General features: G+C 45.9%; 1 protein-coding gene across 3 annotated transcripts in view; it reads right to left on the bottom strand.

The window, feature by feature from the left end:
• ELMO1 (engulfment and cell motility 1) overlaps nucleotides 1–14,433 on the bottom strand; it is a 549,163-nt gene that overhangs the window by 22,695 nt on the left and 512,035 nt on the right. For all 3 annotated transcript variants that reach the window (XM_063113910.1, XM_063113909.1, XM_063113911.1), the window contains one exon: nucleotides 7,424–7,531. In XM_063113910.1, the coding sequence (XP_062969980.1) occupies nucleotides 7,424–7,531 (108 nt within the window). The remainder of the gene's footprint in view (nucleotides 1–7,423; nucleotides 7,532–14,433) is intronic.

Here is a 14,433-nt window from a genome sequence, read left to right on the forward strand (position 1 = left end):
AAATTACTGCAACAAGAGAAAAGAAGAATGGTGAAAAGAGGAGAAGTCAGGTAGTATCCCGGGACTAGAAACTAAAGCATATTCTTACATTCCGGTAAGAAGCCTCCCTGAATAGAAAGAGCTATGCCCAGGAGCAGAGTTTGGTTTACTAAAACAAAGACCTGAAAAAACACCCATGATAGTAGTGTTCAGACTGAGGGCATTAGAAGCAGCAGTAGTAATACAGCGATTGTCATAGTAACAGTGATACTAATACTGATATTACAGAAAGCTTCTGTGTGCCAGGAAAAATGCCAAGTGCTTTCCATATATCAGTATGTCTTGCATAGCATCTGCATCTATTTAGTTCCTGAGTTTTGGATAATAAGGGAAAGCAGCCCTATCTCAAAAAATTTATCCGACTGTCACTCTCCAAAATCCCTCTTCCTCTATGGTCTTATTAATTCTTGCAACAATTCTGTGAGGCAGGTTTTATTATCCCTGTTTTGCAGACAACAAAACTAAATTCCATTAAATAAAAGCAACATACTTTTCTGATAGGGGATTCTGAAAGTAATGCAGTTAGATAAAATGATGTTATCTCATGTCTTGCTCAGGTGTTGGAGGAAGATAAGAAAAGATATGAAAATGTTTGTGCATTTAAAACCTTCGTTAAGATCAATGGAGAGAGAGGAGGCAGTAGATGGCTTGGAACCTTAATTTAATAAAACACAGAGTCATCTGTCCCTCTCCAGCCCCTCATCCTTCAGTCTCACAAGGGGCTGTGAATCTAGGAGCACATGCTGATTGGCCTGGCTTTACCAAAGGTGGGAATTTGAATTTCTGGGAACTTTGAGTAACCAATTCTTAGACTTCCTTAATGATGAAGATATTGACACATCTATGAAATGGGTCAACTATGAATTAAAGCTTATGTACCTTTATTGGGGAATAGACTTGTGGGGGTGATAGATAGATAAAGGTAAAATTATAGAATACATGGAATATTAAAACAATAGAACAAGAAGCCTCCTTAAAAGCTAACATTTTCTAGGTACTGTGAAATCGCTAAGAACATTGTCCAAATCTGTCAACACACCTAGCACTCTCTCGACCCCTAGTAAGAGTGGGTTTGTGATGAGCCTTCCAGGAATCTCCACAGGCTCCCCTGCCATCTGTCCCACCACATCTGCTCTCGTCTTGCAGCCCTGATTCCTGACGCTTTGGGTGGATGGACATTAATGGTGCATTCCTCACCTTCTGGCCTTATGAAAAACTACACTTCCCAGCAATCTTTGCAGCTAGGTGGTGTCACGTGATTAGTTCTGACCAGTGAAATTTTAGAGGAAGTGCTTCTTCTCTTGGCTGAGGCAGTGAAAAGACCTTATTCTCTGTTCTCTCTTCCCCCTGCTGCTGGCCTGTGTTCCTGAGTTATTGTATGGAGCAGTCCTTTGCCAACCCATGCCAAGTTCCCTAATGTGAATGAGACATAAATTTTTACTGTCCAAAGCCACTGAGATTTTGGGATTGTTTGTTCCTGCAGCAGAACATAGCAAAGCAGCCTCTCCTGACTGGGACGCCCCTTTACCTCAGGCCCCTTTTCTGCAAGAAGCTTGGCCCCTTGGATTGACATCTTCCTATAGGTGGTCCCTGTGTTTTCTGAAACTGCCTTTGACCACAGACACTGACTTTAGTTCTCCTCAAATACATTTTCGTAACCCGGGATCAGCCTTGTTCCCCTCAGTGGCTGATCTGGCTGTCTAATCACTACCCTAGGAGGGGACATTTGGATACTTTGGGAAGCTGGTTAACTTTTAAATGGAATATCCATGATTGAAGTGAATTTGTGATATAATTAGCAAACCAACTCAAAAAACCTTCTCAAGCTTCAAATGGAGTTTGAGTCACCAGTGTCTTGTAGAAAGTCTTTTTTAAATGATATATAACATGGTCAATGAACTAAAGAGCATATCTACAATTTACAAATACTAAGTTAACCCTTGGCTTTGAAAACCCAGCAGATTGAATGGGACAAGAATAATACAAGAGTCTGTTGTGGTGACAATCTTAAGAATCTCTAGTGAGAAGGCCTCAGGGAAGAAAGGGCACTTTTTCACTGGGTTTGGTGGCAGTACATATTTTATGTTTTTTATATGCATTGTTCCCTGTCAAGGAGACAAGCTGCTAAATCACTCATGGGATTATGAGTCAAAGAAAAACACAAAATTCTAAAGATACAGTTCAGCTTTTAAAGGTTGCTTTTTGCACAGTTTGTCTCTAGATGCACTGGAAGATTAGGCACTAGAAAGGCTAAAATGTTGTCCTCTCCAGTTTCAGGAGCAGAAACAGTGGGTCAGACAGCCTCCTGAATCTACACTCTAAGGAGGCAGCAGGGGGCTGCTGATGACTTCAAAGCCAGGCTAGTATTTTGAGCAGGCCTTTTCATGTGGAACCTAGATAAGAAGTGGGGCTCAGAGATAGGAGAACCAGGAGGGTCACAGGTGAAGGAAGCACCCTCTCCCCCGACTCTTACTGCCTGGGGCATGGCCTCATTTCTTTCAATTTTTCAGTTTGAGCTGAATTGAGACAATCTTAATTCAATATTTCCATTTTACAGATGGGAAGACTGAGGCATAAAGAGACAAAATCAGTTATACAATGTCACACAGCTAGTGGAGGACAGAGCTGGGACTAGTGTTCTTTTTTCTCCATGCTCCCTTGCTAGGCCCCAAATCATGCTGAGCATGGCACCAAATGTGATTATTACTTCAGACGTGTTTGGGAAACTGTCTAGTTGCTCATATCTGTGGAAGGAACTTAAATTGTGAGTTAAACCAAAACACCACTGAAAAATCAAATGTGGCCACCATGATAAAAATACTTCCGCTTTCACCTCTGGGAGCCGAGTCGAGGCAGAACGACTCCCAGGAAGAAGCTAGTAAGCCTTGAGCAATGCTGCATGCGGGCTCCATGGTCTAGAAGCTCCTGCCCCTAGAGACACGGAGGAGGGACCAGCTGATCCCAGGCCAGTTGAGTGAAGAACCTGGTCTCTAACTTGGCAGGTCAGCCCCATAGCAGTGGTGGGAAGGGCCGTGTCTTTGGAATCAGTGAGCTGGCATTTGAATTCTAGCCACAACTACTGCTGTGCCACCTCGGGCTTAAGTTCTCAGAGCCTCTGCTTCCTCGTCTGCAGGGTGGACCTATAACACCGTCCTAACTAGCTCACAGGGCTGCTCTGAGTATTAACTCCTGACACTGGAGCCAAGACCACTGTCGGCTTTAATCTACGCAGTGCAGAGCAGTGGGTAAAAGTCTTGGCCGTGGAGTTGGACGGTCACATTCAGATCTTTCCTCTTTACTAATCTTGTGACCTTGAACAAATTACATAATCTTTCTGTACCTCAGTTTCTTTTTCTGTAAAACGAGGACAATAATCTCAACCTCTTCAGGTTGTCGAGAGGATAATTTATGTGAAGCTCTTAGCACAGTGCCTGGCAGACAGCAAGCACTCAATAAATGTCATTTGCAATTATTCCCATTACCAGCAATCAAAGGTAATTCTCTCTGTAGATGGAGGGCCTGCTTTACGCACCGTGCTTCAGTGACCACATCGCCCGTTTGCCTCGTTGTGCCTGCCGCCGTCCTCATCTACTGTGACAGGCTTAATCTCCTCTGGCAGGGCAAGCCTGTGCTTTCCTCCTGGTCCCTTCTATGTGGCAGTGAGGAGCACTGGCCTAGATTCTTTCAGAGAGAGGCAGTGCAGGCCCTGGGCCAGGCTGGACAGCGATGGCGTCCAGTGTTTTTGGGAGTGATGACAGGTTATAAGCCTGGTGGCAGGACTGCAGGGCGAGGAAGGATGTGAAATGATGTGGATTTTCAAGGGCCACATCTCCTGACATGCAGAGGTACAAGAAGAGAGACTTCCTGACCCTTTAGGGAAGAAGATAGCTGCGGAGAGGTCCTCAGCCTGCACCACACTAGCTGTGTTAAGAGGATTCAATGACACTGTTTGATTCATCAGTATCTCAATATGCAGCCCTGGTTAACTCAAGGGGCAGAAGACAATTTCCCTCTGGTCTCAAGAGAGGGCAATCGAATATGGCTAGAACAACGACACTTAACGTTAATTAAAGGAATGTCTCATTTGTCTAGCGGAATGAGGCTTCTCACTTTTAAGGGCTCCAAAAGGTGGCTATTTTGCTCCAGGCAGAATGCGGAATTGGAATTAAATGCAAAATAGGTGGCAGGCCTGAAGCAGAAAACTTTAGTTTCCTAGGCCAGGGCTTCTCATCCCAGGCACAGTAGGTAGCTGCATCAGACGTCTTTACCTACCCCCTTCTCTGGCACACATGTGCAGACAGATACAATCTCACTAGCACACTCACACACATACACGTGCCTCCCACATGCACACACCTGCGCAAGTATGCATTCTTGGCTCATTTTGCAATGCATAAACTGTTTATTAAGCAACTCTCTAGAACTATGCATTACTGGACTGCAAAGGCTGCAGAGGAAAGGGGTGGACAAGAGTGTCAGAGGCACTGTCAGCAGGGATTGCTGCCACCCTCTCCTAGAACCAGCATCACTCCTTGGCCACTACCAAAAGCTGTTTGGAGACGTGCAGCTCTGGCCTTGCTCTCCTGCAACCACCGCGGCAAGCAGGCTCTCCCTGGCATCGGCCCTCCTGGTTCCTAGCCAGGCATTTGTACCCTCGGTTCTTGGAGGTGAAGGCCTTAGTAGAGTTAGGGAGCATCAGCCTGTGGACAAGCCCAGGAACCGGCCCTGCGCAAGGCTCCAGTGCTACCCATGCCCTTGAACCTTCTCTGGGAAGGTAAAGCTGGAATGGGCGTGCCTGCCAGTCAAATGCCTATCTTTGGGTTGAGAAGTGGATTATATCCCTATAAAAATGGAGACAAATAATGTGTCCAGTAAGTGGAGAGCCAAGTCCCGGGGTCAGTGGGAAGGAATGAATCAAGCTGCATTTGCTCTATTCAGACCACTCACCCCATCTCTTGGGCAGGTGAAGAACGGGGCAGTGGGAGACCTGCTGGAGAGCTGCTGGGTGCTTTGACCAGTAGTCGCCTCTAACTGTATAGAGCAGTAATTCCAACTTGCTGGCCTCCAGACATCTCCTAGTTCACCAGTGAATTTTCACCAGTTAATTGCAAGTGTGGGACAGTGAGGACACTGGTGTGAATTTTTCCCAGAGCTAATTTAATTCGGCAGAAGGGACAGTCCTTTATTCCCAGAATAATCCTTCATGCCTTTTCTTGTGATCAAGGGTCCTTTCTTTTATGAAAGGATTGTGATATTAAAGTTTAGTTAGATCTTATTTTCTAACATTCTTTATTGCCAAAATTAAAAGTTGGCAACACAGTAGCAATTCACTTTTTATTAAAGGAAAAAAAAAAGAAAGAAAAAGAAAAAATCGTACTTTGGTGAAAGACACATTTGGGGAATCACTGTGGAGTATTGGGCAATATCTAGATTAGCAGTTCTCAAACTTGAATGCACATCAGATTCACCTGGAGGGTCTGTTGAAAGAGAGATCACCAGTTCTGCCCCAGAGCTTTTGATGCAGCAGGTTGGGAGTGGGGTCTGAGAATCTGCATTTCTATTGAGTTCCCAGGTAATAAGGCTGATCATGGCCCAAGGACCACACTTAAGACAACTGCTGGTTCAGCTTGTCCATGGTGGGGTGCAGAGGCTTTCTGAGCTCTGCAGGGAGGGTCTCATCTACAGGCAGAAGCCTGGGCTCCATGGCAGAGATGCAGAGCCCCCGGCCCAGGCTGTCTGTAGCAGCCGACTGTGCAGTGTCAACACTGTGGGATGGGGAGGCAGTTCTATGAAAGAAAATGAGACTGCTTTCTGAACCAAGTGACAACACAAAGACCAGATTGTCCCATTTTTAAGCTGGAGAAAGAGAGAAAGTTCCAGGCTGTCTGCCTGAGATGTCAGGAGGTTTCCCACTCATGGTTTATTTTTGTCTTTGATGGCCGGGAGCTGTAGGGAAGGCAGACCAGATTTGACTTCCAAGGGCCCTGGGGTGACAGAAGGGAAGGTGTAAGACTCAGGGTTAAGGACACTGTCTAGGACATGCTTATCTGAACATTACAGGGTCAAGGTGACTTTTAAAGATCACATAAGTGTCCTATTGTTTTCTTTCTCTTTGATTTTTCTACCTGGGATATCCTCTGAGGCTACGTTCACCATATCTCATTTCTCTTCCAAATTAATTCATCACCCTTGAGTATTTCAATGTTTCTATAACACTTTGTTTAATTTGTACAATTAACACTGTCAAACAACCTATCTTCTAGTTTGGTGTTGGGCCAAAAGAGTCCTGTACATTACTGTCTCTTTGGAAGCACATATGTTAAAAAAAGAGAACACACAGAAAAAGCAAATAAATATACATAATATATATTTTTGTAAATATTTAGCAAACAATAGAATGTAATTGATCATAAATTTTCAAAGTGTCAGAGTTACTTCTTTGAGGTAAGTTAGCCATGTTTGGATCTGTCATTAATTCTGCATCATAGTTATGGGATACACTAAACTGTAGTGAATAAATATGGTAGGGGTCAAGCATGTAAGTTATGTGAAATTATTTTGCGTTCTCAGAAAAGGACAATTGACAGAATCAGTCTTATATTGTTTTTGTTCCCTGAAATAGCACCTGGATAAGTAATGTTAAAAGTGGACGTTCGAACCCCAAGTTTACATCTTTCAGGAGAGACATCTGAGCAGCCTTTTATGCTTTCTCCTGTCAGTCCCAAATCCTGACTCCACCAAGGCTTGTACTTGGTAAGACGGCTCAGGCCAAGACTTACAACCAGAAGAGACACGTCTGAAGGGTTTATTTAGGCTGATAGTTTTGCTGCGTGATATATTGCGACTGGGAAACAACCAGCCAACCAAAACTCAGGCCTCCGTGTGAACTCCTCTGGATGGGTCTCTGTTCTCTGCAGCCCAAAGTGCCTGGGTAGAAGGACCAAGCCATTTAGGCAGACTTTCTAGCTGTACGAGCCCTTTTGAGACCACTTTCCTGGCGAGGTGATAAAGTAACGAGGCAAAGAAAAAATGGTCAGAGAGAATCAGCATTACCCCTAACGCCTAAGAGCATCACACAAGCTGTCTTTGGTGGTCTAGGAAAACGCAGCTGAGGAGAAAGTGCTGAGTGCTTGGGGATTAAGTCAGAAACTCAGTTTCCAACATCTTCACCACTGAGGACTCCCCACCAACCCCGACCCCTCCCCACCCTCTGCCAACCACTTTTACTTTTCTGCATGGACAATAAGTTTTGATAAGATTTACTCTAGCAAACTAACATGTTTATTTGGGTAATAAATCATTTTCCCACTGAAAAAAAAAAACCAAAAAAAAAAAAAAAACAGAAAACCAAAACTCAGGCCTCCAATACAGGAGAGCCACTTACGTTTGTCCTGCAAGGAGTCATGTGGCACTTCTCCCTGAGGACTTTCTTCCAGGTCTCCATAATGCAGGACCTTGTGATTTGGTGAAAGTCGGCAATACCAAAACTTATCTGAGGAAAAAAACACAAGTTCAGAAGGTAAGTGATTCTGGTTTCCAGAACTATCAGCATGGTTATTTCATAATACTCTTGCCTGGAGGAAAAACAATCCATTTGATTTTAAGTCTCGAGGAAGAATACATTCTAGATCCCTGGGCAGCGAGTCCCCTTTCCATTCTGGTATTCAGTGATCACCTGTCCTGCCTGGTGTACATCTGGTAACCCTTGGGAAAGTCATCAGATCCTTCAAGTTCAGCAGCAGCTGATTTTCTTGAGGTGCTGGTTTCCAGAGGGTGTTTTACCAGTCTCTGTAACCACCGTGGGGACCATTCCTCATCCACTTAGACAACAGTGGGGAGGGAGATGTAGAAAACGCAGCTTTCTTGGAACTTTCCTGCTTCTGCGTCGTCTCTGAGATTTTCAGACTATTGAGAGGGTTGTGTAAAGCCCACATCTTAGCCAGTACGACGAACACCTGTCCCTGAGCTAACACACAAATCAATCAATGGATGAGCTAGTAGGATGGTAGAGATGCACACAGGGGGTGGGAGTCATGAGGAAATCATCTAAATAATTCAGGGGTTTATGCACCGTGAGGACCGTGCTTCCTGTCTCTAGAATCTAGCTCTCTGGGTAGGCATGACCAGGGCCTAGAACCCCTCAACTTTACCTCTCAGCTCCGCACAGGTAACAAGAACTTTGAGTAAGCCTGTGAGGCAGGGGAAGGAGGCAAAGAGCGCCTTCTAGAGACACAGAGCTCCAACTGTGACCACGGTGTTGGCGCGGCCGTCAAGGCTCGGCTTCCATGCTCCGTTCTCCAGGAAGCCCTCTTTGACTACTGTAGCTGAAGGGCTTTGTCCCAACCTCTGAGCTGCTCCGGCATCTTCATGCCACTAACACGGCTTGGACGGGCATTACTGGTGCCCACATTAACCACCTTAGTATTCCCCTTTAGCTGCCACAGCCCTGAGGGGTTTTGCCGGGAACAGTTACTGGTGGGAGAAGAGGACTTCATCAGGACTTGACAGAGTGCAGAAGTCAGCGTCTCTCTGATGACAGCCACTGTCTTCATAATTGCAATGTCCCAACACACAGTACCTGGCACATAAAAGGTGCTCAGCTGGTGCTGGCTGAATTGATAAATGAAGACCCAAGAGGACTTGGTCAAGATGCTTCAGGCACAGAGCGTCCATTGCCTATAAGCCACTTCATACCAGGTGCAGGTGGCATCCTCTGTGACCCTGGGCAAGCCACAAACGCAAACTGGTCTGAGGCTACTCTAACAAGCTCAACATTATACTTAAGAAAAGTGGTTTTCTATCTATAACTACTTTTACTGAAAAACCTTGTTTTAACCATGATTCCTTTAATTGAAAAAAATTTTTAAGAATGGAAGTAAAAGCCACAAAATGAACACAGAGAAAACGCCCAAACTTGATCCCCACGAGGCAAGTGCCTGTGCGACTCCTTCCTCACTGCAAGCAAGGCTCAGGATTCCTGAATATGGCTGCAACACGGAAACCCATGTATTTGAAGGAACTTGAACTCTGGTGAACAGATTTGAGAGGGAAAAGGAGGGTCATTTAATGGCTAGAAAATTATGGAATTGCTAAATTTTCAAAATTATGTTATATGTACACAAAGCACAGGTTGCTTTTCTGGGAGAGCCTTTCAAAGGGAAAAAAGAAAGTCATTCCCTAAGTCATTCACAGCCATTTTAATTAGGCAAATGTGTAATTATCGGTTTTCCTTGAGGAGAACACACTTGGGAACCTGACTTGCAGTTCCCAGCAGGAGAAGGCTTTGAGTAGCACGGTGCTCCCGGGGCCTGCGTGACAGCCTTTGGTGGCCCCACTCCCCAGCAGGATCCCTCACCTGTCCACACGGGCTGTGATGACCCCTGAGCCAGCTGGGGATCTGCAGTAAGGCTTTCTGTCCCCTGCTACCTCTGAGGTGGGATGTTTGGCTAAGTGAGTGACTGAAGGGTGACAGGACGATGGCAAGGATTCAGGAGACGTGAACTTGAGCAGGCGGTCATATTTTGAGTGAGGTCTCAGCCCATTCTTTGCAGGAATGCCTGCTTCTCAAGCTGGAGTAGGCTCTCGGGGTAGCACTGGTGCTTGAAGCCACAGAGGCAGCGTGGCACAATCACAGAACGGTGATTATACTCAATACATCTTGAGGACGGGAATTAAGAAATGTAAGCGGTGCATAATTTAATAGAAACCTACTATGGGGTAAACTGCACAACTTATACTCATTTGTAGGATATATTCATCTGGAAACTTCAAAGAATCTTGCCACTTATCCTTTCAGTATAAATTTCTTCATCCAGTGAATATTTGCAGTGTCTACAGCACTCTAATGGGTGTAACAAAATATCATCGGAATGAAAGGCATACACGAGAGACAGAGCCAAGAAACTCGGAAAAAAAGCTCCCTCAGTTCTTAATAGCAGGTGGGAGAAAGGCTTCAGAAACATGTGCCTCCCAGGTCTGGGAAGAAGGGACAGGGACAAACAGCAACTCCGGCTATGCTACAGGGAGAACTAGGAACAGGGGAGGTCTCTCGTGCAAGACATTGTCACATTCATAGACGAATTGAGAACAGCGGCTGCTCCTCAGAGTTCCAGGAGGAAACCACCAGGCTGCTTGCAAAGGTGCTATCGATGTTTGTTTAAAAGAAACACAAAGGTTACCTGGAACTCTGCTATGACAATATCTGGTGCACAGCTGACCGGGCTTCCTACTTCCAGAAGCTTAAACTCATGACTTATATGACACCCCCCACCCCGCCCCGGTTTTCCTCCCACCTTTGGCTAATTCTTCTGTCATCCTGCACAAGTTCCTCTTTCTCTGTCTACTATTAAAATGGTAAAGGGCAAAGAGATCTGGGCATCACTGATGTGAGTGATGTGTTTAGCTCCTCCCCATCAAACATGAAGTCGTAGACAGGTGACAAAATATTGGGAAAAGGAGCTGAACAAGCTGAGAAGCTTGTCTTGACTCATAACCAAATGGGGGGACACACGGCCGGTACCTTCCTCAGCATAAAAGCCGGAGCCCTTAGGTCTGGAAGGCTTAGAGGTTGTGATTTCTGTCTGGAAGGCGGCGCTGCTGTAAAGGAGAGCAGACCGCCAGCTCCGACCCGCACAGCACACCAGCTTGTTGGGTGAGATGGTTTCAGTGTCAGCCACTGGCAGCAGCTTGATTTGTAGTTTCTTTTATGGGAAGAAAAATGTATATTTTCCATTCAAAACCCAGCATGATGTTACTAGTTCTTCCATCCCTCCAGGCAATGCAAGAGTGGGCTGCGTCATTAAAAGCAATTAGCAGGAAGCAGAGAGAACATTATCAAAGACTGTTTACTAGAGTTAGCAGGGAGGTCTTCCAGGCAGTTACTAACGACTGCGTGTTAACAGCCATCTCTTCATCCCCAAACTCAAAAACAAAAACTATGGAGACAATTTTGTGCTTCAGTATTTCTCTCTCTCTCTCTCTCTCTCTCTCTCTGTGTGTGTGTGTGTGTGTGTGTGTGTGCGTGTGCGTGCGTGCGTGCGTGCGTGCGTGTGTGTGTGTGTGAAGGATCAGAGGGAAAAGCTGGTGTCAAAGCTCACAAACCTGGTAAGAAGGGCTTATTAAAGCCGTTCCCAATGTCACATAGATTATTATGGAGCTAATAACCACCGACAAGTGTAATTCTTCTTGCTCCGTCCAACAAAACTTCTTGCAACGATGGAAATACTCTATATTTGCTCTGTCCCATAGTGAGGAAACACAGTTTACATTTCCTTTTATTTTAAATAACTTAAACAGCTGCAGGTAGCTGTGTCGGCCAGTGCAGCCTGTTGTCCGTCCTCACCACCCGGGCTGCAGACGAGTTGGGACTGGTGCCAGGTTTGTGGGGAGCCAGGCAAGCTGAGTAATAGCTGCCACCGCTGAGCGTGCGATGCTGGGCACAGTGGGACCGAGTCCTGACCACCCCTGCTGTGGAATCAGGGGGCATCTCTGTCTTGGGCACAGAGCCCACAGTTGGCAGCTGGCTGCTGATCCCGAGAGGCCTGTGCTGGGGAGGCAGGAGGCCTTTTCAAAAGCACGTCCTCAGAGTGCTTCCATTAGGATTTCTGATTTTTCCTAGGCTAACCTAAAATGTGCCAAGTCTTCAGTGTGTTCAGGAGAAGGTTGGCTTCCTGCCTGAGGGTGAACTTTCCAAGTCACAAAACAGAGGGACGTGGCAGTGCGTTTAAAGAGAAATGTCATCTTCCAGGTGATGAAATCCACGATTTCTCAGTCACCCAGTAAAGGGAAAGAGTAGCTGTAGATCCAGATGAAGGTCATTCTGCCATTCAGATCTTCTGCACTTCACTGAACACTCTTCAAGATGAGAGTCTTGTGTTATGATTCAGAATTCTGCCTCCCTGGACACAGCTGTTTGCAACATGTGACTCCAGAGCCCCCAAATACTTTCGAAGATGATTTGGCCTAACAGATGCCTTGGAGTCTCACCAAACTGGGTCACACATCTGGCCCTGACACTTCTCAGCTGTGGGGCTTGGCTGCCCTGTACAAACCTTAGGGATGCCTGTTCTTCGTTTGTTAGTACTGGTCAGCAACATGAGTCACACGTGTATGAAGTGCCCAGCACGCACCTTCCGCAGAGCTGGCTGTCAGTGGACGTCTGTGCCCGCCTCTCCTGCAGTCCACGGCGGCCCCTCTCACCCACATTGCCGGTCCCTCCATCTCTTGGGAACATGGTTACTTGTTACTTTAATTTATTCGAAAGTGCCTTTTCCCTGAAAAGGAACTGTCTTTTCTTCATTTACAAATAGGTATTTATTTAAATCTGCTTTTTTGTAAAAATGGTTATGATTAAGTGCAATGAATATTAAAAGAAAATTTCAGTCAAGGGCAGAGAAAGAAACAATCTGCTCATCGCATTTGCTCTGGGTTTTCTGACTGGGTCACACGAGCAATGTATGGTCCACAGGCCCTGTGGGCGGAAGTGGGGAGGGACACCGGTTCCTCAGGGGGACGAGTTCTGCCCAGCATTGAGATCCAAGGTAAGCTTGTCACGTTAGCACTCAGAGAAGGTGTGCTGGTCCGTGAGATGGACAATGTCCTCGACAGAAGCTTCACGTTATCATTTCTTGAAATGACTGAAATGACTCTCCCGTGTTCAGCCCTGGGCTCTGATTGAGACCTTCGACTCTGAAACATGAGGCGAGCAGGGGCGGTCTGGAGCCTACAGATTCCAGTGGAGCAAACATTGGTCCTGACACAGACAGGCTCTGGGGCCATCTAAGTCTCCCCAGCAGGAGTCCAGGGAGCGCAGAAGCAAGGCAGTTCCCATCGTGAAAGGCTCTGCACCCAAAGCCTCACTCTCTGCGGTGGGGACAGGGTGGGATAAAGCCAGCGCGTGGCATCCAATACCACTCTACCTCCGGTGTTTAAAAAGCTATACTCCGAGGAAGCACAAGTGAAAATAAATAATAAATAAATAATAAAATAAATAATAAACATTGACGAGCATTGGATAGTCGGCCAAGCACCATGGTAGGTGCCGTTGCTGTATACTGTTATTTCACCCTCACCTCTCTTTGCTGTAGGAACTGCCGACATCCTTGTCTGATGGAGAAGAAAGAAGCGCAAGGAACCGAGCAGGCTGCTCAAGGCCACCCAGCTAGCCAGCGAGGACGCAGCGCTCCAGCCCAGCCTAATCTGTCTGACGTGATTTACCGCTTCCCAGTTCTAATGTGGTCAGAATCCCCAGACGCCCAGATCTGCACACGTCGGCATTAGACTATCCACGCAGCAGAGTTAACAGGGAGACAGGCAGAAGTCCAGCCAAGCATCAACGGGGCTTTCTCGCCAAACACGGCCCAGTAAAGGACTGTGTTTGCTCCTCCACTTTCCAGTTCTGTGGGACCAGAAGCTCTTTCCTATTTCCCCTATAAAGTTAGTTACTTAAATCCACTTCTCTGTATTCTAGCCACAGTTGGACAAGTTTCAAGGGAGTGTAGCTATGGCTCCTGCACGGGGAGCACCTGCCCTTGAACCTGTGACGGCACCCAGCAGGCAGCTGTCCGTCTCAGTCTGAGATCTCACAGGCAAGCGCATCTTTCTCAAAGGATTAAAAATGATTTTGTAACATGTTCTCATTAATCTGTGTAAATTTAAATGGGATGTTTTGATAGGGTGATAGGAAACCAATTTCAGCACAGTCTGCTTTGAATCCCTATTTTTAAGCACAGAGCCAGTCACCAGATTTCAAATCCATTTACTAAATACCAAAAAGCCTTCCCTTACGCACTTGGAAGGATGATTTTGTGTTAAACACAGATGGTCATGCTCCCCAGGGAGCTCAACTAATAAATTTATAATCTAGATGCTTATTTTTTTTTGTTCATTGAATAGTTCATTTTTAGAAAATTGGAAAAATTTACAGATAAGGGACTAACATTTTTTTTTTAACAAAAACAATTAATACAACTACAAACAGGATTATTCTGGTAGAACCTACCCATTTCAGCTTGGAAAGGGAAGTCTCATGGTAAAGTAGACTGCAAGGTTAAATCGAGTACTAGGAATTAGGTTCCAAAGGACTCTAGCCGGGCCTCAGTGGAGGTGTTTTGCGGTTTGTGTCCATTTGCATCCCCCATCTCCGAACTTCTGTGTCCTTTTCCCAATTGCAGGTAAATAAAAACTTTATAAAGCACCTTTACGGGGGCAATATATTCCAGATATTGATTCTTCTAAAGACAATGAAGAGATCAGGGCATGCACCTGACCATCTGGCTAACTGAGCTTCCCGGTCCTCTAGTCCCATCCTCCCCTTTTATAGATGGAATCTTATGGCCCTGAGGGGTCACAGGTCCTGCCTAAAGAGTTGAAAAGCCTAGCACCAGCTCTAGGAAG

This window comes from Cynocephalus volans, chromosome 11 (genome assembly GCF_027409185.1).
Source record: "Cynocephalus volans isolate mCynVol1 chromosome 11, mCynVol1.pri, whole genome shotgun sequence".
NCBI classification, from domain to species: Eukaryota; Metazoa; Chordata; class Mammalia; order Dermoptera; family Cynocephalidae; genus Cynocephalus; species Cynocephalus volans.